This window comes from Mytilus edulis, chromosome 4 (assembly GCF_963676685.1).
Source record: "Mytilus edulis chromosome 4, xbMytEdul2.2, whole genome shotgun sequence".
Taxonomy (NCBI): Eukaryota; Metazoa; Mollusca; class Bivalvia; order Mytilida; family Mytilidae; genus Mytilus; species Mytilus edulis.
The window spans coordinates 47,010,715-47,034,492 of record NC_092347.1 but is presented as its reverse complement, the minus strand read 5'-3'; the positions used below and the strand labels follow the sequence as shown (position 1 = coordinate 47,034,492).

Sequence of the window (23,778 nt, the reverse complement as noted above, 5' to 3'; positions counted from 1 at the left end):
TAAACAGATTGTATTAACCTGGTGATTTATCAGTCAAATTAAGGATTTATATAGTACATGTAGTAAGAAGGATTGGAATCTTGTGGTTTCTTGTATAAACTCAGATGGTAAGACATTAAGCTATATATATAGCTATTTGCCACTACAAATAGCCTCTAATGTTTAATACAATTGTGAATTAGGGGCCTTTTATAGCTGACTATGTGGTATGGGCTTTGCTCATTGTTGATGGTGAACTTTAGCTGTTAATTTCTGTTTAATTTGGTCTCTTGAGTAGAGTTGTCTCACTGACAATCATTACACATCTGCTTTTAAATAATGATTTCGAATTAATTTTTCCAGTAACTTTTTGTATACATGTATAGTTATTTTTTTGTTTTACTTACATATGAAGTGTTGTGATGGTAAGAAATATTGTCTTTCTTTTTAATTGAATAAAGTATTCAGTCTTCAATCAAGCGTTCATGTCAGTGGCAAATCCAGGGAGAGTTCTGGGGAACCAGTCGGAACCCCCCTTTTTTTTGAACGATCAATGTATTTGAATAAGGAAATGTGGTTGGAACACACACACCCCCCTTTTTTGTCCTGGGTTGGGAAACCCCCTTTTTAAAATGGCTGGATTTCGCCCCTGCATGTTATTATTATTGATTCAAACTTACTTTTCATGAAAAATGTATTTAAATTGTTAACTTATTATTGAAAATGTGGAAGAACAGTGTTCTTATAAGTCATCTTGTGATAATTTAATTTTAAATTTCAATCAATTGTCTATATATATGCATGTAAATACTTTGAAAAATTCACATAATTCTGAAAGTTTAAAAAAAGTTTTATTTTAATTTCAGGGGAAAAACAATAGTTCTGAATAACATACCTACTCAGTAACTCCTTTACGGCCTTTGTTTCTTAATTAGCTACAAGTAGTTATAAAAAATTACAAAAGTAATAGCTTTTGTAACTCACTTTTTGTTTGATACCATGAATTCAATTTTAAAAACCCTTTCGAGGAAAACGCTTCTTGTCAAAAATTGATCTTTGATTTTATCATTTCTGTAACTTCAGGAAACTCCTTTATTATGAATCTATTAATAAACTTATGTCAATGAATAGCAAATACCAGTCACCAAGTAACAATTAAGAACGTGTGAAAATATATAAAATCAGGAATACAAATCAGGTTCAATTCCCACAAAAACATCATTATGGGTGTAAGAGGATATGAAAAGTTAAGGCATCAGTTCCCTTGCATGATACTTATAAAAAATTTGATATTGATATGATATATGGGATAAATGCTATATAGACAGCAAAACAGTATCAAACAAGATCGTTTTCCAAAGTACATGGATGCCCCACTCACACTATCAATGTCTATATTCAGTGGACCATAAAATTGGGGTAAAAACTTTGGCATTAAAACTCTAGAAAGATCATATAATAAGGGATATGTGTACACTAAGTTTCAAGTTGATTGGACTTCAACTTTATAAAAAAACTACCTTGACCTAAAACTTTAACCTAAAGCGGAACAGACTTACTAACAGACAGAGAAACAAGACACACAGACCATAACATATCAAGCCCCTATATATATCTAGGTGGGGCATAAAAATCAAACAATAGACATCTTAAGGCAATGTTTGGAGTGAAACATGTAAAAAGTTTATGCATTAACCATGCGCATGAATATACATTTTGTAGCTCCCTAACAGCGACATGGCAACCTTGGCCACCTTAATCCCCTCTGTACATGTTTGGGATTTGTAACATTGTCATGAATGAACAACCATAACAGCCACAAGGCAACCTTGGCCACCTTAATCCCCTTTGTACATGTTTGGGATTTGTAACATTATCATGAATAAACCTCCATAACAGCCACAAGGTGGAGGCCTTATGTGACTTCTGGCGCAGAGAGAATTTAGGATAAGGTAAGGAACAGCCACAAGGCAACCTGAGTCACCTTAATCCCCTCTGTACATGTTTGGAATTTGTAACATTATCATTAACATTTTTAAGGTCACTGCATATAGAAAAGCTACATGTATTAGTGAATTAAAAGTACAGGAAGACAATAATTAAACATAAGTTCATTTCTGAAGATATTGAAAAAGATAAAGGATTATCTTTTGAAAGAAATTCCTCGTTCAAAAGTTTTGTACAGTATGTGTAGTAAAAACTTATAAAACATATTCAATTTCTTTTTTTTTATATTTTAAAGTATCATGACTTTCACTATACACATCCTAACAGCTGTATATGTAGCACATGATGAACCGAAGACTCCTTATTCACTAATGGACATCTGAAGCCAAGTAACAACCTCGGCGTGTGAGATTTTCTAGCTGTGTTGAAGACCCATTGCTGGACTTGAGCTGTTTTCTGTTCTTTGGTTTTTGTCTCTTTAACGCATTCCCTGTTTCTTTTCTCATTTTTAAGTTTATTACATTGTCAAAAATTACCCAAGAAAAATTTGTAGACGACTCAAAAATCAAAACAAAATTCCTTTATGCCAATATATGCTTTTTGCAATTTTAATTTTAAAAAATGTAGCACTTAAAAATAAAAATTCCATCAATCTTCACATTTATAACCAAATTTTGTTTTTTACTTGTAAATGGTTTCTTTTTTTTAATATTGCCCAATAAACGTGATTTTTTTAAAAACCAGCATATCTTAAAACTCCAGAATTCTTGTTATCCTATGCTGTTTCTACAAAAAATGGAATGTTCTGTCAGCAGACATTGATTCCCCTTTGTTATTCTTCTTAATTCTAAATCATAAAGTTTGTAGACAATTGCAGTCTGTGCAAGTTATTAATACATGTGTGTAGCATTAAATTATTAACAGTCATACTTTCAAATGTCTTTTTAGTGTCCTTACACACTATTTCAGCTTAAGCTTTGTATATCTCTGAACTGTCTTTCACATTGAAAAACTGTTTATTTAAATATGGAGTAATAGTCAAAATGATTATTAAGATGAACAGTTGTTGAACTATTATTTAGAGAGTGGTAAAAGCTAATATTGACTCTTATCCAACCATAAGACAACACATTCTTAAGTGTAATTGTTCTGAAATTGTTAAATTTTTTTTTTACCTCATTTCAAAAGTAACTTCAAATTCATTTTTACTTCTGAATCTGTATTGAAAAATTATTATATTGCATAATCATAAGGAAAGTAGAAAACAGGAACATGTAAATGAAAGTAGCTGTAAATAAAAGTGCATATTTTAAATTTTACAGGTGAGGTTCATATATGAATTCTAACATTCTTAACACTTTTTTTAACAGTATTTTTCCTTATGTTCACCCTGACAGTATACAATGTACAATGTAGTTAATTATAATCAGTCAACTTATTATAAATGATGTATAAAGTTTAGTATAATCTGCTTATCATGCTTATACTATGGTAAAAACAAATTTATATCTTTTGGACAAGACCAAAATAAGGAATGGTATGATTACTATTACAGCTGTCCATTACAGACAAAAGAACAAATGAATTAATTAGTAGTTTTATGTCAAATACTTTGTAGTCTTGGTTTTTAATTCACAGAAACTTATCCTCGTAGCAGCAAGACAACATAATAACTTAGTCTTCAGTTGTTTTACATTTAAAAATACAATGTAGTGTTGAAATTCACAGAAACTTATTTCCTAGTAACATATAGTTACATACAGATACAAACTTAGTCCTCAATACCTTGAAGTCACAATATCTTGAAGTCCTGAAATGTACAGAAACTTATAACCTAGTAGCAGCTACAAATGTAGCTGTAGACAACATCATACATTGTAAATATTCTGCGAAATTATAGACTGACTTCAACATATTCCATTAACTATACACAACTCTACACTATACCAAAAAATAAAAACCAGGGTGAACAGACTCGGGGCAAACAGGTTTTCGGGTGAACCTGTATGAGGGTGAAACCGGAATCAGGGCGGACGGACCCAGATTTGTAAAAAGACGCTCTGTATACTTTGATTACACATTATCACTATTCCCTGTTGACCGGAGAATCTGTCCCACTTGAACTATTGACTTCATACAACCATCACTTTCCCATTGTGACGTCAGATAATTTGTATTATGACGTCAAAATTTTACGGGAACCTGTGTGATGTCATGTAGGGTATGGCGGACAAATAGCGATAAGGTGGTTTTTTTTTATGAACATCAATTTGTAAAATATTAAATAAAAAAAGAAAGCTTAAGTTTCTATCTTCTGCATTGATAATAAGTTGTAGATTTACTCTGGTTTTCATGGTCATTTAATATGTCTTCCGTTACTTTCATAGGGCCAGGATTTGCTGTGCCGGTGTGCTACATTTACTCTGAATTTACTTATGAATGTTAACACCAAGCAAGAACAAAAATGTAAACTCATGGTTTGTGAGAGAAAGCTAGACATTAATTATGATACCTGTTTCAATTGATTTTTGTCTTAATATTAGTGTGACTACTGGATCATAACTACCGTCAAACTTTCCAATTTCTTACCGGACACTACACTTTGTGACTAAAATTAGAGTAGTTTCGGAAAAGGTCTAAATTCCGGAAGTCACGGTTGCGATTACTGAACATGTGTCTGACAAAACTGTACACTCTCATGATAGAGGGGGGATAGGACCTTATCAAGACTTCGGGATCGGGTGTTTTTCAGCTCGGGATTTCAGGATTGACCCTTTCGGGATCCGGAAATTCTTTTTTTCGAATTTTGGGATGTCGAGTGGGGCGCTCATTTTCGCCGGGGACACAATTTCGCCGTTTTATGATTTTGAGGAGTAAAAACGTCAATGGATGGGTGAAATGGAAGAACTATGCCGTTAAATTATATTATAATAACAAATATGATTATTTTTTTAACCTTAGACAGAATTTCGACACTTACCGCAAATTAAGGACCGGAAAACAGACAACGATTTTCGGCCAATTTCTTGAATGAAAAAATAATTTCAAAGACGTTATTCTTAGTTATTTTTTGCGTGATTGTGCTAAATTTCAGTTCTTTACACCTTTGACTTGTCTTCTATTCATTTATAATAAAATTGATTTGAAAAATATTGTTTATAAAGCTGCAGTTATTTGGTTTTAAATAGATGTGTTAAAACGGCGAATATGTGTCCCCTTTGACAAAACATCAGGACCTTTCAAGTAGCCTTTAATCTAACTTTTCAGAAGATTTTTTCAAAAGAAACACATTTTTAAGCTAAGAATATCATGTTTTGTTTTTGATGTTATATTAATATGAAAATATCAGTATACCTAGCTAGAAACATAAAAATCTGAACATAAACTGCAGAAAACATGGAAAGTTATGGCGAAAATGAGCACCCAACTCGGGATTTAAATTACTTAAATTCGGGACCTCCGGATTTCGTGCTTTAAGCCCGTGATTTCGAGATCAGGACCACTCCTATCCCCCCCCCCCCCCCCCCTCATCATGATAGTCTGTCAAAATAATATATAAGCACTATGCTGTGAACGAGAAGGCAAGTCCAAATAAAAGAAAATGAAATTAATATCATATCATATTTCAATGGGAAGATAACAGACCATTTAAGGAGCTGATTCTTCCTGTATTTGCGTAAAAATCATATATCATCTGAACACATAATTTCTAAAAGAAAACAAACTGGGTGAAGTTCTTTGTAATTTTGTTTTCACTTTTGAATATAGAGCTATAAGTACTTAAATTTCAAAAAAATTTAGACGATGCCAGTGGTGTAGGGGTATGCTGAACTATCCCAAGGATGAAAGATCGCGTGTTCGAATCTCACTGCCGGAGGTGGAAAATTATATCCTATATTAAATGTAGTCTTGTTTATCGCCATTTTGGCTCAAATTATTCCTCGGATAACCAGCAATGTGATTTAATGTTCGTTAAACTTCTATCAATATCGGTTTAAAAACCAAGTCGAATTTTGAAGAATATTCAGTTTCACAAAGAAGGGCTTAGAAAACTTCTTTTTAGGGGAATTATGACTTTTTCAATAATTGTGCAGTGAGTTTTTGAAGAATAGTATTAAATTATTAGTTCTAACTTGTACACTAATTTTCAAGGTACCAGCGCAATCGTAAACTTGAAATGCGCTAAAAATCCGAAGTCATGTCTTAAAGATTTTTATGGTAGAAGAGACAAAAATCACTAAAATATTATGTTTTTTTTTTTGGCAAAATTGAGATAGATGTATCAAAACATGAGTTCGTAAGTGTTGGGGTATGATAAAGTTGAAAACACTTTTGTTCAGATAAAAGAACATGTATATTTCAATGGGAAAATGACAGACTAAGAAGTTGATTCTTCCTGTATACACCCCCCCCCCCCCCCCCCCCCCCCAAATGATTATATGTGTCTCAAATGTTAGCTGTCTACTGGAATATTAGTGATTATTTGATTCTTTTATGTTGACATTGCATATTTTCATTGTGTGTTTTATATAAACGGCAATATGTACCGGCGCTGAGTGAGATTGTGATTTATGGATATTTATTAAATCATTAAAATTGATTTTCCTACCGAATGTTAGTGCCGGGTTCTCTCCTGGCACTCTGGCTTCCTACAGCAATAGAATTGAAACTGACTCTCATGAAATAACCTTGATAACAAGTTTGTTAAAAATTCGAATCAGCGTGTTGGTCTAGTACAAAGCAGAGTTACTATTCATATTGCAGTAACATGTACTCGTCTTGAATATGCCTATTAATTTGCCACTTGACGTTTTAGCATCATAATCAACATGGACATATTGATAATTGTTGTGAAACTCCTTTAAAAATATAATTCCGATCCTGTTTACACTTTGAGAGAAAACACACCCTTATGAGAAATTGCAGCAGATGTCTCTGTAATTTGTTTACCTATATAACTTAATACTATACATGGTTGCCGTGTATAAGACTTTCACCGATGTTGTGTTTGTTTTCTGGTATCTAGCTATATTTATACATAAAGATTATTTTCTTTTCACATGTAAACGATGTTTTTGTTTCTAGCAAACCAACTATTTCAATCCTTTGTCAATAGACAAAATTTTGATTTTGAAAATATCTTAAACGGAAAACATTTACAAAAAAATAGGAATGACCATAATAATTTTAGTCGCGAAATGAAAAGATGATTTTCATTATTTTGAGTCGGTAAAACTAATGTGTAAAGATTCGTGTGATGCTGTCAATTTACAGGAATATACGTATATCAGACTGTGACAAATTAGAAAGGGTTTATCTTACCTTCCATGGCCCTTATTATTTAGAGATGAAAAATAATCAAAACCTGATATATAAAGTAGTCTAAGATTCAAAACATTTCGTTTATTAAAAGTTAAGCTAAAACACGTTCAGTCATTTTGTAAGTGTGAAATATAACTCTGATTAGAATCTTCGGTGTTACCTATTGAAGATGTACTTGTTCATCATGTACTACAGGGACTTTCTATTCTAACGGGACTCGTCTCTGTTACACATTCTATACAATATATAGAAAGTCCCTGTGTACTACGATGACTGATGTAATCTTGTATTCGATCCACCGTGAAAACGAAAGTTCTGTAGTATTTATTCAATCATGAGTCAAAATAGTCCACACCTTATAAACAGGTTAGTATATCAACATTATATTCTATATTATATAAACTGATAGTTTAGGATTTCTGAATTTGATTAAAAATAATCTTACCTAACTAAATTCTTGATACACCATGTAGTTATTTTCAGAGAAAATGATATCAACTATTTAGAAACTGTTGTGAATATATCTCTAAGTGCACAGTTGTATAACATATACTTCCTGGTTTATAGTTTAAAAGTAGAATATTGACAAAGAATACGTTTTAATTCGGGTAGTACTCACCTGGAAATACCGTAACACTGATAATTTATCCATTTAAATTATTCTTTTGCACAACAATGCAATGGAAACATGAGCTCCGATGGGGTAATGAAAGAAATACGAATATATTGTGGGCACATTTGATTGTCAATACAAAAATAAGAAGATATGGTATGATTGTCAATGAGACAACTCTCAACAAGAGACCAAAATGACTAAGAAATAAACAACTATATGCCATCCAAGGATTTGTATAATAGCACAAATCCTTGAGCCATCGTACGACCTTCGACAATGAGCAGGGCAAAGTCCCCGTCGAAGCCTAACTCTTATACAAATCACCGAGTGTGCTGTATAGAATGATCGATTGATGAAGTCATTGACAATGAGCAATATTGTTAAATATGGTATTACAGATGTGATACATGTTTCAAATGTTTAGAAGACAGATGTCAAACTCAAACTATCATTATAAAGACTTTCAATTGCAACATGATCCTCATCTTCATTAATTAAAGTTTGAAAGCTCGTCTTAATTTGCTATACATGACGTATTGTCTCCAAGCCATATAAACTTTACTCTGGTAATAAGGGTATTTATCATCAAATGTGACATTGTTTGGAGATACAGTTACATCTTCATAAAACATTGCAATCACATTGTACTGTTTATTAAAATGTTATGTTATTTTCCATCCTTCTTCATCATACTAAAGAAACTCTGTGATTCTTGTTAAAGTGTATAGAATCTAACGCTATTCTAAGTATTATTTGCCCTGTTTATACAGTTGAGTAAACCATCTTACAGCATACGTGAGTGTCTTCGACAATGTCCGTGGCGCACTGCAATAAGTACCCTTTTTTCTCAATCAACGACCTATTAGTATGACTGTTTTTGTTAAGACACCATTGTTCTTGTTTGTTTGATAGGCACTTGTCTTTTTCATTTATTGCTGAGGGGACTTGAAGGACCCCCTTTTTCGAGCCCCTCTCTGGAAAAATGAAATCTTATTCAAGTTCCACATACACACACACACATCTTCATATTTTTTTCCTAAAGACAAAAATGGCATGCATACTGTTTCTATTTTTAGCTCACCTGGCATGAAGGGCCAAATGAGCTTTTCTCATCACTTTGCGTCCGGCGTCGTCGTCGTTAACTTTTACAAAAATCTTCTCCTCTGAAACTACTGGGCCAAATAAAACCAAACTTAGTCAAAATCATCATTGGGGTATTTAGTTTAAAAAATGTGTCCAGTGACCCGTCCAACCAACAAAGATGGCCGCCATCGCTAAAATAGAACATTGGGGTAAAATGTAGATTTTGGCTTACATCTCTGAAACCAAAGCATTTAGAGCAAATCTTACATGGGATAAAATTGTTCACCAGGGTCAAGATCTTTCTGCTCTGAAATTTTCAGATGAATCGGAGAACCCGTTGTTGGGTTGCTGCCCCTAAATTGGTAATTTTAAGGAAATTTTGCAGTTTTTGGTTATTATCTTAAATATTATTACAGATAGAGGTAAACTGTTAAGAATCTGTTAACAGTAATACTGTTCAGCAAAATAAGAGCTACAAATAAGTCAAATGACCAAAATGGTCAGTTGACCCTTCAGTAGTAATTGCCCTTTATAGTCAATTTTACCAATTTTTCTTAATTTTTTGTAATTTTTTGTAATCTTTTACAAAAAATCTTCTCCTCTGAAACTACTAAGACAAAATGTAACCAAACTTGTCCACAATCATCATAAAAGTATCTAGTTTTAAAAATGTGTCAGATGACCCTGCCCGCTAACCAAAATGGCAGACACGGCTAACAAAAAAGAAAAAAAAAGGGGGACGAAAGATACCAAAGGGACTGTCAAACTCATAAATCTAAAACAAACTGACAACACCATGGCTAAAAATGAAAAAGACAAACAGAAAAACAATAGTACACATGACACAACATAGAAAACTAAAGAATAAACAACACGAACCCCACCAAAAACTAGGGGTGATCTCAGGTGCTCCGGAAGGGTAAGCAGATCCTGCTCCACATGTGGCACCCGTCGTGTTGCTTATGTGATTACAAATCCGGTAAATAGTCTAATTCGGTAGGTCACATTCATGAAAGGGAAGGGGATTGTAGTTACGACGTAAGGAACATATCCGATATCATTTGTGAAATGGTTATTCCATAACGGTCAACCAACTCGTGATGGCGTCCGTAAAATTTACGAAGGGATGATTTCAACTTAACCATTTGGAACTCTTGGTTTAATAGCTTCCTTGTGAGCAGTAACCCTCTATCAAGAAAATCATGATAGGAAATGCAAGCACGGGAATATCGTATCAATTGGGAGATATATACCCCGTATGCAGGTGCTGCTGGAATGTTGCTACTTAGAAATGGAAAGTTCACAATTGGAAAGCTGAAATCATCTCTTTTGTCGTAAAGTTTTGTTTTCAATCGACCCTCATTGTCAATTTAACAATAGTACATATGGTAAAATGCAGTTTTTGTTTTATATCTCTGAAACTGAAGCATTTAGAGCAAATCTGACTGGTGGCATAAATGTTTACCAGATTAAGATATATCTGCCCTGAAATTTTCAGACAAATCCGACAACCAGCTGTTGAGTTGCTGCCCCTGAGTTAATTATTTTATGGAAATTTTGCAGTTTTTTGCTATTATCTTAGATATTATTATAGTATCTTATAATATAAACTATGATTTTAACCATATTTTACATGATTTCCAAAGCATATGTAAATAAAGGTGAGCGAAACAGGCTCTTTAGTGCATCGAAAGAGGAAATAAAGCTTCAAGAGGCGAAGTTGTTTGTGACTTCAGGAAATTTTATTATTGATTGATTTGTATTTTACGCCACTATTGTGACATTTCGTGGCGCTCAGTTTTTATGGGTGCAGGAAGCCGGAGTTCCCGGACAGAAACTGACAATCTTAGTCAATGCTACAGTAATTGGACTAAGTAGACCATTTAACCTTCACTGAGGTCCTTAGCACATTATTTAAATGACAGTGTCTGTTATGGTCTCATTGACATTTTTCATCATCAATTTCGGCACATTGTTTCTAACATTAAACTTCAGATAAAAAATAAAATAAAGCATGTGTGGAAAGCATTGTAAAGGTAACTTAATCCAAGAGATTAAAAGAAGTAAAAGGTGTTTCAAAAGCAAAAAAAAAATGCCTAAACCTGATCACTCACTCTCAGGGTTATAAAAAAGAGTAATATCAGGACTCATTTGACGATAGTCATGTAGTAAGTATTGGAGATAATAACGAGACGCCATGGTGTGTGTGTGTAAAAAACGTTTCCTGAAGCATTGAGACAGTGTGTGTTTTCCCTCCATAAATTTATATATTCACAATGTGACCACTGGACCCATCTAATATTTGTTGTAATGTAAATATTTTCAGGCGTCACGTACATTATTGTTTATATTGCCCAGATCTATGTCATAGATTTTCATGTTTCCTGTATGAAAAGTGATGTATGTAAATGTATTAAAAAATTATCAAATAAACATTAGTAATATTTATAATCAAAACTTAGTAATATTTCATATTATATAATTATACCAGTAACATATATATTGTTCCAAGCTTATACATGGCCTGTATTTGCGTATGTTACCATTCATTTGATGAATTTATAAGTGTGAATCCCTCTTGCACATTTGCTTTTATTTATGCATCAATTTATAAATTATAACTAATTTCTGAAAATCTTAAATTTTGAGATCAAACATTTAAATGTCAACCAAATAAAATGGAAATTCCGAGAGAAAAAATGTGAGTAAGCTAGAAATTACATTAAACGAGTACAGTAGCCTATAATACTTGTTGAACAACTTGATATATGATTTCAAGCTCCCCCATTTTCAGGTTTCAGGGCATACGATACAGTTACAGGGGAGGTTATGACGTTGCTAACCCAAATTGTTTTTTCGCGACGTCAAACTATGACTATGACTAAAAGATATCTGTGCCAATTTTTAATTTGATAAATGTAAAGCAACAAATGACGTGTTCTTTCTACATTTGTTAACATTTGATAGATATGAGTTATTTATAAAACAAGAATGTGTCCCAAGTACACGGATGCCCCACTCGCACTATCATTTTCTATGTTCAGTGGATCGTAGGTGGGGCATAACAAATTGAACAGATTCAAAGAACATCTTTATAAAACAGCATTTACAATAAAATTAACAAAAAACAGCTTGTGTTTTTCTTTCAAAACAAAAAAGTTATGTATTTCTGTCGAAAGGAAACATACGTCCACAAATCCGAATTTTGAGCAAATATATAAAATTTGGACCTTATTTTACTCAAAAAGTAGCGAAGGTATATTTTTTATTACATATTTGATTTAATCAGTCCAAAAATAGCCTTTAGCAAAAATTAGATATGGGATCAAAACTGTATCGTATGCCCTTGAAATTACCAGACCCTTAGACGTTTGTTTTTTGTTGTTGTATTTTTAGTAAGAAATGATCAGTGATTAATAGTGCTTCTCATAGCTTTGATTTTTTTTTATCCAAAGGAAGACAACCCGTACTACCTTGACAACCACGTGACCTCGACCTTGAAAGTGAAAGAAGATCACCTCGGAATTTTAGATTTGCCGGGACACACTGTCCTAAATCAAAAACAAACCATGGACTCCGTATTTGCCGATATTGAAGGTGCACCTGCAATCGAAGTTTTCAAGCTGATAGGGGATTACAATGAAGACACATTTGACAAAAAAGTTAATTTAGGAGTTGGAGGTTGGTATAAACTTTGTCTATTTATAGCTCGAAAGAAAACAGTGCTACGTGATAAGAAAGTATAGAACTTTTAGGAATTATTTTTTTTGGAATTCCATAACCATTCATATGAATCAGGATGCAGTTTGGAAACAAACCACATAGGCATGACCCAGTTTGCTAATGAAAGGGGGTGGGTGGGTTGGTAGAACAAACAAATAATTTTTATGACTTAATGATAATAGCCCCCCCCCCCACCCCCCCCAAAAAAAAAATAATAAAATAAATAATAATAATTGAGGGATGTCCATCTGCCTGTCCTACTCCAGGTTAAATATTTTGGTGGTATAAGTTTTTGGTCAAGGTCCAATCGACATGAAATTTAGTCTTGTTAGTAGAAGGTGATAAAGGGTTATTTTCGTTCAACATTTACGGCCTTTAAATTTATTTCACATGTTTTGACGTGTTATTTCCTCGTTTTCTCGTGTTTGGATAGACGTGCCTGCCTCGTGTTCTCCTTTATTTATTTTCCGTGTTTTATGTCGGTACTCTTAATTTCTAGTGCTTTTAATTGTCCCGCATTTGATTAACAAGTAAACCGGGACTAAATTCAAAGTCAGTCCGGAGATTGTTTTAAATTATGTGTTCCCATAATATTTAAAATTTCTATCAAATTACTTATTATGAATAACATTGTTCTTTCAAATCAGTGGCAACTACATGTAGCAGACACTAGCACCAAAAGGTGACTGCAGGGTCATCATGTCCATTACAATGTACATTAAATTTTGTATATAATGACTAGATGATGTCCAAGAACAGCTGATTAAAAAAAGCACTTGCACTGTGTGTTGACCAAGGTTTTACTCGAGAGGTCTTGAAGTTAAGGTCACTGCATACATGGCATATAGGAAAATATGGGTGAAGTCGTGCCTGGGAAGTCAATGATTCAATATCAGTACAAAAGCTTACATTTTTGAAGAAGATAATGAAAGGATTTTCTTTTTAAAAGGTGTTCTGCCACGTTCACTACTTTTAGAGTAAAACTTAGTCATGAAGTATATACATGTAGAAGCATTCATATAACTTTTAAAGGCTTTTTTTTTAAAAATTCTGAAAAAAACATCCTTTTAGGACGTCTTAATTATTAGGACTGGTTAACATTATAAAGGTTTATTGAAATGCATACATTGTTTTTCTAGCCTACAGGACAGATGAAGGCAAACCATGGGTTTTACCTGTAGTCAAAACAGTGGAGGCTATGATGGCAGGGGATGCTGGTTTAAATCATGAATATTTACCTATATCTGGACTACCAGACTACAGAACAGCCTGTCAAAAACTACTTCTAGGATCTGAATCACCAGCTATTCAGAGTAGTAGGGTTAGTATCTTATTTAAAAGAAAAAAATAGACAATCATATTGACCTTGCATGGTTTGAAGTTTAAGTTTTTGTCTCACCTGCGATGAAATGCACGACACATGGATTACAATCTTCAGTTCTTTTAAACATGAATTCATAATATAACCATTTTTGTTGGTTATAAATCAGGTTTACACTATACAAATTTAAAACCTATAAAAGAGGAACTCAAAATTGTCATATTTTAAAACCAAGTTAGATGAAAATTTTAGTTTCAAGCATTTAAGCCTGTGACGTTTTCTTTGAACTAGTATGCATATTTGTTTAGGGGCCAACTAAAGCACATCTCTGGATGTGGGATTTTCTCACTGTGATGAAGACCCATTGGAATTTGTAGCCTTGAGCTATTTTCTACTATTTGGTTAAGGTTGTTGTCCCTTTTAAACATTCCCTGTTTCCAGTCTCAATTTTATAAAACATGAAAATAAATTTGCAACAGATTTAATTTGATGAATTATTAATGTACAATTGCGAAGTACTAATCATAATTTTCAATTTGTTCAGTGTACAATATTGTGTAAAGATCTTATGGAGAAGACGGAACTAAGTTGAAAAACTTGTGTCTAACCCATTTGTTTTGTACAATAAAATATGTTTAAACTAAAGATCTTATAAATGGGAAATGAAAATACTGACTAGCTTCCATTCTTTCAGTAGAAATCATTATCACCACTACTATCAATCTTGATATTCGTTTTACAGGTGGAGAGTTTTCAGGCATGTGGTGGAACAGGAGCTATACGACTTGCTGCTGATTTCTTGAAAAGATTGATGAATTATGATTGTGTTTATGTATCCAAACCAACATGGGGTATGTATTCAACTTATCGCTATTTGTCCGCCATTACTGGATATCACACAGGTTCCCATAAAATTATGACGTCATAAAACAAAATAGCTGACGCCACAATGAAAAAAAGATTGTTGTATGTGTCAAAAGTTCAAGCGGCCGGGTCAGCCGGGATTAGCCATAAGGTGTATTAAACAAGATGAATTAATAGGTAATTGACTTGGGATATATTAAATTTGGGTATACATGCATTTACTAGGGAATGATTTCTTAATTATGACTGAGTTGTTGCATCTTAACCAATAAGATGGAAGTATTGAACACAATGAAGTTTTATAAATGTGAATCTGTATATATTACATGCAGGGCTTCCAAAACAGTCATATATTCCGGACATTTGATTAATGTCCGGTAAAAGTCCGGCTGGGCAAAGCATGAAACGGTCATATACATTTTAGTTTTCAAGGCTTTTTTGGTCATTTTAACATAAGTCACGATCTTTTTGACCCAACCTTTTGCCTTTAACATCTACACATTTCCGGTCATAAAAGTGACATGATGATTAATTACTATCAAAACAACCGCTACTTCAATACTTTCTAATTTTAATCAAGGCTAATTAGTTGTTGGACAGGTGATATCTACCTGTTCAGGTGACAGGTAAACTATGTTCAGTACCGGACATCGTATAAATTGATCGGTCTATTCACAATTATTTTCTTACATTTCAGCGGTTTGTAGCTAATTGATTTAGTCCAAAAGATTAAAATTATAAGAAATTAGTTTACCTACATGATTTGATAAAAAAAGATAAAAGGTTTAAATAAGAAATCGTCAGAACTACGTCAAATGAACTAGAACACGTGTGCGCATGTGCAAAGGTTGGAAATTTTATTATGCATCCTTTATTTCTTCAAAATGCTAAAATTATCATTGATACCTGTATCTAAACGTTCATTTCAAGCATTTTGTTGAAGAAATAACGTGGAAAGAGCTTCTTCACTCAGTCATGCTTTGCAAAGGTACACGGATTTTACATATCCGTTTACGGTCCATGTTTTACCATTGTCAAGTCAACATCCGGTTTTAGAAAAACGTTTTTTTAAAAATGAAAATGAAGTTTTTGACATGTCATTTTGCACAAATAAAGAGTCTATGGCAGATATGAGCACACTGATATGCACACTTTGAATGATGCACTGCCAATTTAACAGTTTACATCCAAAACAAAGTAAAGTTTAAAATCGTTTTTTAATCTAATGTCATTATCATTGGAATGGCCATCTGATTACCATAATTGCCTTTTGTGACTTAGTCTTAAGGGATTAAAATCGGGATCAGATATAAAATGTCCGGCTGGCTCAAATATTTTTTGGAAGCCTTGATTACATGGTAGTGATTATAGTGTATAAGTGTGATTATCCCGAGTCATTAATATCAGATAGAGATTTGAGACGTTTCTGATTATTCTTTACATCCTTTATATAAAAATATAAATTGATGTGATTTTCACACTTAAGAATGACAAGGGCAGTATTTTCAATATGTACTGTGAATTCATTATTATCCATTGGATACCATTTTTCATGGATTTCCTAGATACAGGAGAATTACAAATTTAATGTTCAGAGAATTACAAATTTGCTGTATGATGATATGCAGATTTTTGAATACCACGAAATTAAATATCCATGAAGTGCAAGATCCACGAAAATTGGTACCCACAAAAATAAATGAATCCACAGTATACCTTTACATCTAACCATCAAGTTCAATTTAGAATGAGTCAGTTCATGAACCATATTAGAGGTACTTCCCTAACTAAATTCATTTTAGTATTATCTACTTTACAAACAAATCTGACACATAAACTAATTCATTTTTTGTATTTAGATAAAATAAAAAGAATGATTACAAAATTATGTTTTAGGTAATCATAAAACAATATTTAAGAGAAGTGGATTTTCTGATGTAAGAGAGTACAGATATTGGCATCCTGAAACAAAATCCCTGGATTTCCAAGGCATGCTAGAAGACTTGAATGTAAGACATTTAAAAAATACTGGTGTTCATCTTCATCCTACCTTTTGTACATTTTTCCTTGACTGTTGCATGTGTTGTTGATGTCTTGGATATTATTGGAAGAGCACAAAACAGCCTAAACAGTAAAAGCCATTATGAAAAAAAGGAGATGTGGTATGATTTCCAACGAGACAACAAATTAAAATTGATGTAAGCAAAAATCAAGCAACCAAGCAACTGTACAGTTGTTTGACTAAAAATTAAATGAAACTTGGGGTTCTTTGATATGCTGTGGTAACAATATCCCTGACTTAATAATTTATTAGTAATACATAGATTACCCTCTTTGAAATCCAATATGTCACTACAGTCACAACGGTGCCAAAGGAACATCATTGTTGAAATTTTTTTTATTAATAATAGGGAAAGAAAAATCTTTCATTTTGTCATAATTTTTTGTGTAGAGTTTTTGAAGTAAAACTGAAATATCTAGGAAAGGTCAATCATTGCTGTTTAATCATATATCAGGTCAACTTTTACTTAGGGAGTTACAACCTATGTGTTGGCACAACAAAGTAGTGAAGCTGATCACAGTGAACTTTGTTTTTTTTTCAAATGTATCAAGCATGTCATAGTATCATGAAATTTCAAAATATGTACATTATAATTTTGAAGGGAATAATATTCAGAATGTAAAGAGAAAGCTTCTACTGAATTCCAAAGTTAAACATATTTAATCAGTGTGCACCACATTTTTTATGTTATTTCGAATAGACAGAAAAAATATTACAGTCATTTCTTATAATTCAATTCTAAATTGCATTTTAAACCGTAGAAAACCATGAAAAAACGTTGATGATGTCACAGTCACATGACTAAATTATGTCTATGGGCTCATAAAAAAATAACATCAGCCAATCAGAAGACGTGTTACATCCAAAATTAAACAATATACTTTGTGAGTTAATAAATACAATTCTGCAAATTTATTTTGTAGAATGCACCAGAGAAATCTGTAGTAATACTACATGGTGTTGCACATAATCCTACCGGAGTGGACCCAACAAAGGATCAGTGGGTAGAGATAATCAAGACCTGTCAGGTAATTACCATGATCTGCAAAAGATCCACAAGAATATTCAAAGTTTTTTTTAATGAGGAGTTGTTTTTTATGAACTTACTAACTTGTAAATGTACATGAATACATCGTTTAAATAGAAATTTCTAACAAGAAATATAAAATTGACAAAATTATAAAAGTTTGATAGCCCTCAAAAGGAAAAAATTAGAACTTTCGCTTTAATTCAGGAACTATTAATTACAGATTCAGAGGCAATTTAAAGTTATTCAAAAAACAATCATAATTTGAAATTTGGGATACATTTAAGTTACTGCCTGTGACATTCTCAAGCCCAAAGATGTACATAGTGGCAGTGCTAAATTTTTCTTAATTTGGGGTTCCCTTTAGATATAAAACAGAAAATGTGGTATGATTGACAATTAGACAACTCTTCACAAGAGACCAAATGACACAGAAATTAACAACTGTAGGTCACTGTATAGCCTTCAACAATGAGCAAAAGCCATACTGCATAGTCAGCTATAAAAGGCCCCAAAGTGACAATGTAAAATAATTCAAACGAGAAAACTAAACGCCTAGTTAGAGACAACATTGAATGCAGATGAGTCTGAAGACATGAATGATGACCATTTATTATCTATATAGTTGAACAGTTAAGGTCAGAGAACCTGAGTGTACAGATAATAGAAACTGATGACAACTGATTTAGGAACAATCGTGTAAAATATTATGCAGGTCTGGTTCACTTTTACTTTTTTTAAATTGTTATTTGGATGGAGAGTTTCTCATTGGCACTCACACCACATCTTCCTATATCTATTTTATCTGGGCCGAAAATCAATGAATTTTTCTTGCAGTAATATTCTTGTTTTCATTTAATATTTATCTTTAAATCATGTGATCTTCTTGTTTTATTTCAGGCTAAAAACATATTTATATTGGTAGACATTGCCTACCAAGGTTTTGCTACAGGTGACCTTGATGCTGATGCTCATCTTCCAAGATACCTAGATAGAAATAATATAGAGTTTATGGCTGCACAATCTTTCTCCAAGAATTTTGGACTATACAGTAAGTTTACAAAGATGTTTTTTCTGAATGTCATATTGACCTAATATTCGGATCAATGATCTCATCAAAAACTGATTGATGATTGATTGGTACTGGCAAAAGTGAGGGAAATAGTTAAATTGCTACGAAATTGATTAGCTCTTACTTATCATCCTTCCCTCCGCCTATATCACCCTGCTGTGTTTCTCCGTAATTCTCGTATCAAGACTTCAAAACGAGACCAGGCATTATCAGCGACGTCACAATGTGAGAGGAGAAGTTATCAGCGACGTCACAATGTGAGAGGAGAAGTTATCAGCGACGTCACAATGCGAGAGGAGACGTCATCAAGCTTGCTTTTGTCAAGCGTAAAACTGTCTTAGGGAGAAAGAAACGACCAGTAATAGAACGATAAAAGGATAATCAGGTTTTCTTCGTATAGATATCGTAAAATATCAGTGGCTCAACACAATGTGAAACTTTTTAGCTTTGTAGAAAACCTGATAATCTATACTAATTTGGTACTCCTGAAGAACTTTCCTGGATTTATCTTCACTTAAATGCTGAAAGACAAGAATGTATAAATATTTGTCAAATTGAGGAGCTATATGATGAAAAGGGACATAAATTAGCCACATTACACAATGCTTATTACCACAAAACACAGATTAAGTTTGAATTTTGAGTGGCATCACTTTAACCATTCTAGAGTTATACCCTTTTCAAATGTAGAAATTACTGAATTTTTCATTTTTTTTAAAATTTAATTTGCCTCAACCAAATGATGTGAAACTTGTGCACAATGTTTATTACTACTCAGATCTAGTACAAGTCAAATTTGGGTAACTTGGCTTTTACTGTTCTGGAGTTATGTCCCTTTATAATGTTTTATGCAAGCAGGGGCATCATGTGTCTCATGGCCACATTCCCCATTTATTTAGGAAGTTATTCTAAAATTAAAACAGATCTGCTTTTCAAGGTGAAAATCTGGAAATAATCAGTCAACTGACAATCTAAATAATAATACAAAAGTTTTTGAGCATGAAGTAGCATTTGTAAACACTACGTTCATCCCTTTGAAACAACATGGCAGAAGCAAACAATTTTCTGTATCATTAATCTTTTGGTTTGTAATTTTAGATGAACGAACTGGAAACTTAGTGGTGGTGTGTGCTAATTCAGAGTTAAAGGCAAAGATAAGATCTCAGATGGAGCTTATTATTCGTGTCACATGGTCTAATCCACCCAATCATGGAGCTAGAATTGTTACTACTGTTCTCAACAACCCTGCTAATTGTGCTGAATGGTAGGTACAGACACTTCTTAGCTTACAGTTGATTGTTAATATTAAAATACCAGGGACTAATTCTATGGTATGATTTATTCCCCAGCTTCAAATACACTGATTGATAAGCTGCCTGTTATTCAGTAACACATTCTTTCACATTTCAAAGCAAATTGGAGCCTCTTGGTATTTATTACCACATTTTGTTGTTCTGGTAATCTTAATGGTGTGACACATTTTCCATCTATTTTTTTTCAAAAATGTGCATGTGTAAGAGATTATCCTTCCACTTTTCTCTGCAACTAAAGTTGTAGGATTTTGAAGTTCCAAATTTTTATGCCCCAGTTATCGTAGGTGGGGCATTATGTTTTCTGGTCTGTGCCTCTGTCTGTTTGTTCGTTAGTCAGTCTGTTCTCGCTTCGGGTTAAAGTTTTTGGTTAAGGTAGTTTCTGATGAAGTTGAAGTCCAATCAACTTGAAACTTAGTTCACATGTTACCTATGATATGATTTTTCTAATTATAATGCCAAACTAAAGTTTTGACCCCAATTTCACAGTCCACTGAACATAGAAAATGAAAGTGTGAAGTTCAGGTTAAAGTTTTTGGTCAAGGTAATTTTTGATGAAGTTGAAGTCACATCAACTTGGAACTTAGTACACATTTTCCCTATGAAATGATTTTTCTAATTTAAATTACAAATTAAAGTTTTGACCCTAATTTCACGGTCCACTGAACATTGAAAATGATAGTGCGAGTGGGGCCTCTGTGTACCATGGACACATTCTGGTTTTGGTTAGCTTTTCCATTGTACACATTTTCAAAAGTGTCACTTATCTGCTTCTTGTATTCTTCATACATTGGATTAACAATCTTGCTGCGAGATAAAACGCTTTATATTATGTAAGAATAAATTGCTCATTTTTCTCACATATTTAGCATAGTTCTAATTAGAGTGCATAATAAAGGACAGCAATACACACAAAATCTATACAAGAGTGTAAAATTTTTAATTTTCAATTTTTGATGGGTATAACGGTTTAGCTCACCTGACCAAAAGGGTCATAGTTAAAGGCATACAGGTCTTCTCTTGTACGAAAAATATGAAGCCAAATACAAAAAGTTTTATATGCTGCCACATAATTAACATCCCTTTGTCTCATATTGTGCAACTTTCAACAAACAATAACTGGAAAGGCTCTCGTGTGTATAATGCAGAAAATTGTTAATTCAGAAAATATTGCGTACATAAAAATAAGAAGATGTGGTATGATTGCCAATGAGGAAAACTCTCCACTAGAGACCAAAAAACATAGCATGCTATGTTGCATAATTATTCAACATTTGAAAATACATTAAAACATTTACATGAATTATTCCTTTCAAAGTAATGGGATCAGAAGTTAACATGTGTGTCTTTATTAATGGTTTGCAAGTACCAATTCTGTCACATTTGCACGAAAAAATGAATATATATGTAAAAATATCCACAGTTACTAACTGCTTTATTGTGTTTTATTTGACTTTTGTTTAGCTCACCTGACCAAAAGGGTCAATAGAAAAGGCAAATAATAAAATGATTTTGTAATGTAGTGTATTCTATGTTTATAATAAGATAAATCAAATATTTGTAGGAAGGAACATATAAAGGAGATGGCTAGCAGAATAAAACAGATGAGACAAATGCTACATGCTAAGTTGAAAGCATTAGGTACTCCAGGTAATTGGGATCACATCATTCAACAGATTGGTATGTTCAGCTTTACTGGTTTGTCACGTAAGTAACATAATTACCATTACTTGTGATGCACACTGATTAACTTAAGAGGGGGGATAGGACCTTTATCAGGACTCCAGGATCGGGTGTTTTTAAGCTCGTGATTTCGGGATTGACCCTTTCGGGATCCAGGAATCCTTTGTTTCTAATTTCGGGATTTATAGATTTTTTTATATCGGGACCTCTGGATTTCATGCTTAATGTTTACTATATGACTCACCTTAACATTGAATTGCATTTAGCAAGTGTGGAAAGTATTTACAATTATACCACATTTTTTTTATGTCTAAAATTTAAAAAAAAAAATCTAAACAGTTCAACCAACAACCCTTAAAAGCATAAAGAAATGTTAAAGATCCTATATAAAATTCTGGAAAATCCAGAATCATTTTTACTAAACATACTGCTGAATAGGTTTTTGAGATTTGAAATCGCATTGAAACCATAATTAGATCTGGTGTGAACTGTTTGTGAACACTGTTATATTAAAATAAAAACCTTCACATAATTTAACGATAAGGTTTTATTCTATATATTATCTATAATCTATTCTTTTTGCATTGTTGTCAATATTTGGATAAGATAATTTGAATATGCTGAAAACTGAATGTGTAAGTGTAAGTGTAATTGTAATTGTAATTGTAATTGTAATTGTAATTGTAATTGTAATTGTAAAATTGTAATTGTAAAATTGTAATTGTAATTTGTTTATTACAGCAAAACAAGTGGAGGTGATGATCAACAAATACCACATCTATTTACTGAAAGAAGGTGGCAGAATTAACATGTGCGCTCTCACTACGTCAAATATAGACTATGTCGCCAAAAGTATACATAGTGTTGTTACAGAAGCTAAATTATAAGGTGGACATGTTACGTGGCATACTGTCTGATCAATTGATGACCAACCCTTCCAAAGCATTTTAGTGGATATTTTTTTTATTGCATTTGAATAAAAATATTCAGAATTGATTATTGTTAAATATATTATACTGAACTCATTATTTTCACACATGTATGTGTGATGGGTTACATTACTTTGAAATCCTGTTTGCTTCAAATAGATGTTTAATGTTCTGCGTACAGTAGAATATTTTATACAGGAATTTTAATGATAATTTAATCAGAAATTATATACATGAAACAGGTCTGTTTGATAATTTATTAAAGAATTGCCAACCATGCTAACCAAAAACTTATCATGTTTGTAATCTTGAGATTTGTAGAAAAAAACGGATACTGTTAATTTTTATTATTTCTTCTCTTCTTACACTGGTAGTCAACTAGGTTTAGAAAAATTCAAATGCATATTGCAGTTGAGTTTTGCAAATCTTCAAAATAGTGCTTCTGTTTACTGTTAAAAAAAATCATGTCTGAAATTTTTACTTTATTCAAGATTATGTCTATGTTATTCAGACTGTGATACATGTATATGAATTATATGTATATATTTTAGATATTATTTGAATGAAATCTCTCACTTTTTTATTTTGACATGTTAGAGAAATTTTACTGTGAATAAATGTTTACTTGTCTCTGCTTTTTGCTTTGCTTTTATCACTTTTGCTGCTTGTGATGATTTGTAAGAAGAAAAACTACTGTGGATTCATAAATATTCGGTGGATTCATAAATATTCGTTGGATTCATAAATATTCGTTGGATTCCAATTTTCGTGGATTTCGTGAAATGTTTAACGAATTAGAAGTTTTTGTTAGGAATGTATGCAGACTTTGCCAAAACCACG

The 23,778-nt window shown here is 32.6% G+C and overlaps 2 protein-coding genes across 3 annotated transcripts in view; one reads left to right on the top strand and one right to left on the bottom strand.

Annotated features, from left to right (window-relative positions):
• LOC139519826 (hepatocyte growth factor receptor-like) overlaps positions 1 to 7,501 on the bottom strand; it is a 68,434-nt gene extending 60,933 nt beyond the window's left edge. The window contains exon 1 of one of the 2 annotated variants that reach the window (XM_071312103.1): positions 7,409 to 7,501. The gene's annotated coding sequence lies outside the window, so the exon portion shown is untranslated. Of the gene's footprint in view, positions 1 to 4,438; positions 4,535 to 7,408 lie in introns of those variants that run through there. The other variant, XM_071312102.1, reaches the window with a different exon arrangement.
• On the top strand, positions 7,502 to 23,568 carry LOC139519828 (aspartate aminotransferase, cytoplasmic-like). The gene is made up of 10 exons (XM_071312105.1): positions 7,502 to 7,614; positions 12,403 to 12,628; positions 13,810 to 13,991; positions 14,734 to 14,842; positions 16,752 to 16,864; positions 17,841 to 17,945; positions 18,845 to 18,995; positions 20,115 to 20,280; positions 21,891 to 22,033; positions 22,751 to 23,568. Exons 2-10 carry the CDS (start codon positions 12,517 to 12,519, stop codon positions 22,894 to 22,896), a joined length of 1,227 nt encoding a protein of 408 aa, XP_071168206.1. The 5' UTR covers positions 7,502 to 7,614; positions 12,403 to 12,516; the 3' UTR covers positions 22,897 to 23,568.
• The last annotated feature ends 210 nt before the right edge of the window (positions 23,569 to 23,778 follow it).

Excerpts from the sequence above, each read along its gene's own strand:
- LOC139519828 (XM_071312105.1), top strand. The coding sequence starts at position 12,517 with ATGGACTCCGTATTTGCCGATATTGAAGGTGCACCTGCAATCGAAGTT. Across the intron at positions 18,996-20,114 it reads CAAGAATTTTGGACTATACA|ATGAACGAACTGGAAACTTA; the intron begins GTAAGTTTACAA and ends TTGTAATTTTAG. Across the intron at positions 20,281-21,890 it reads CCTGCTAATTGTGCTGAATG|GAAGGAACATATAAAGGAGA; the intron begins GTAGGTACAGAC and ends AAATATTTGTAG.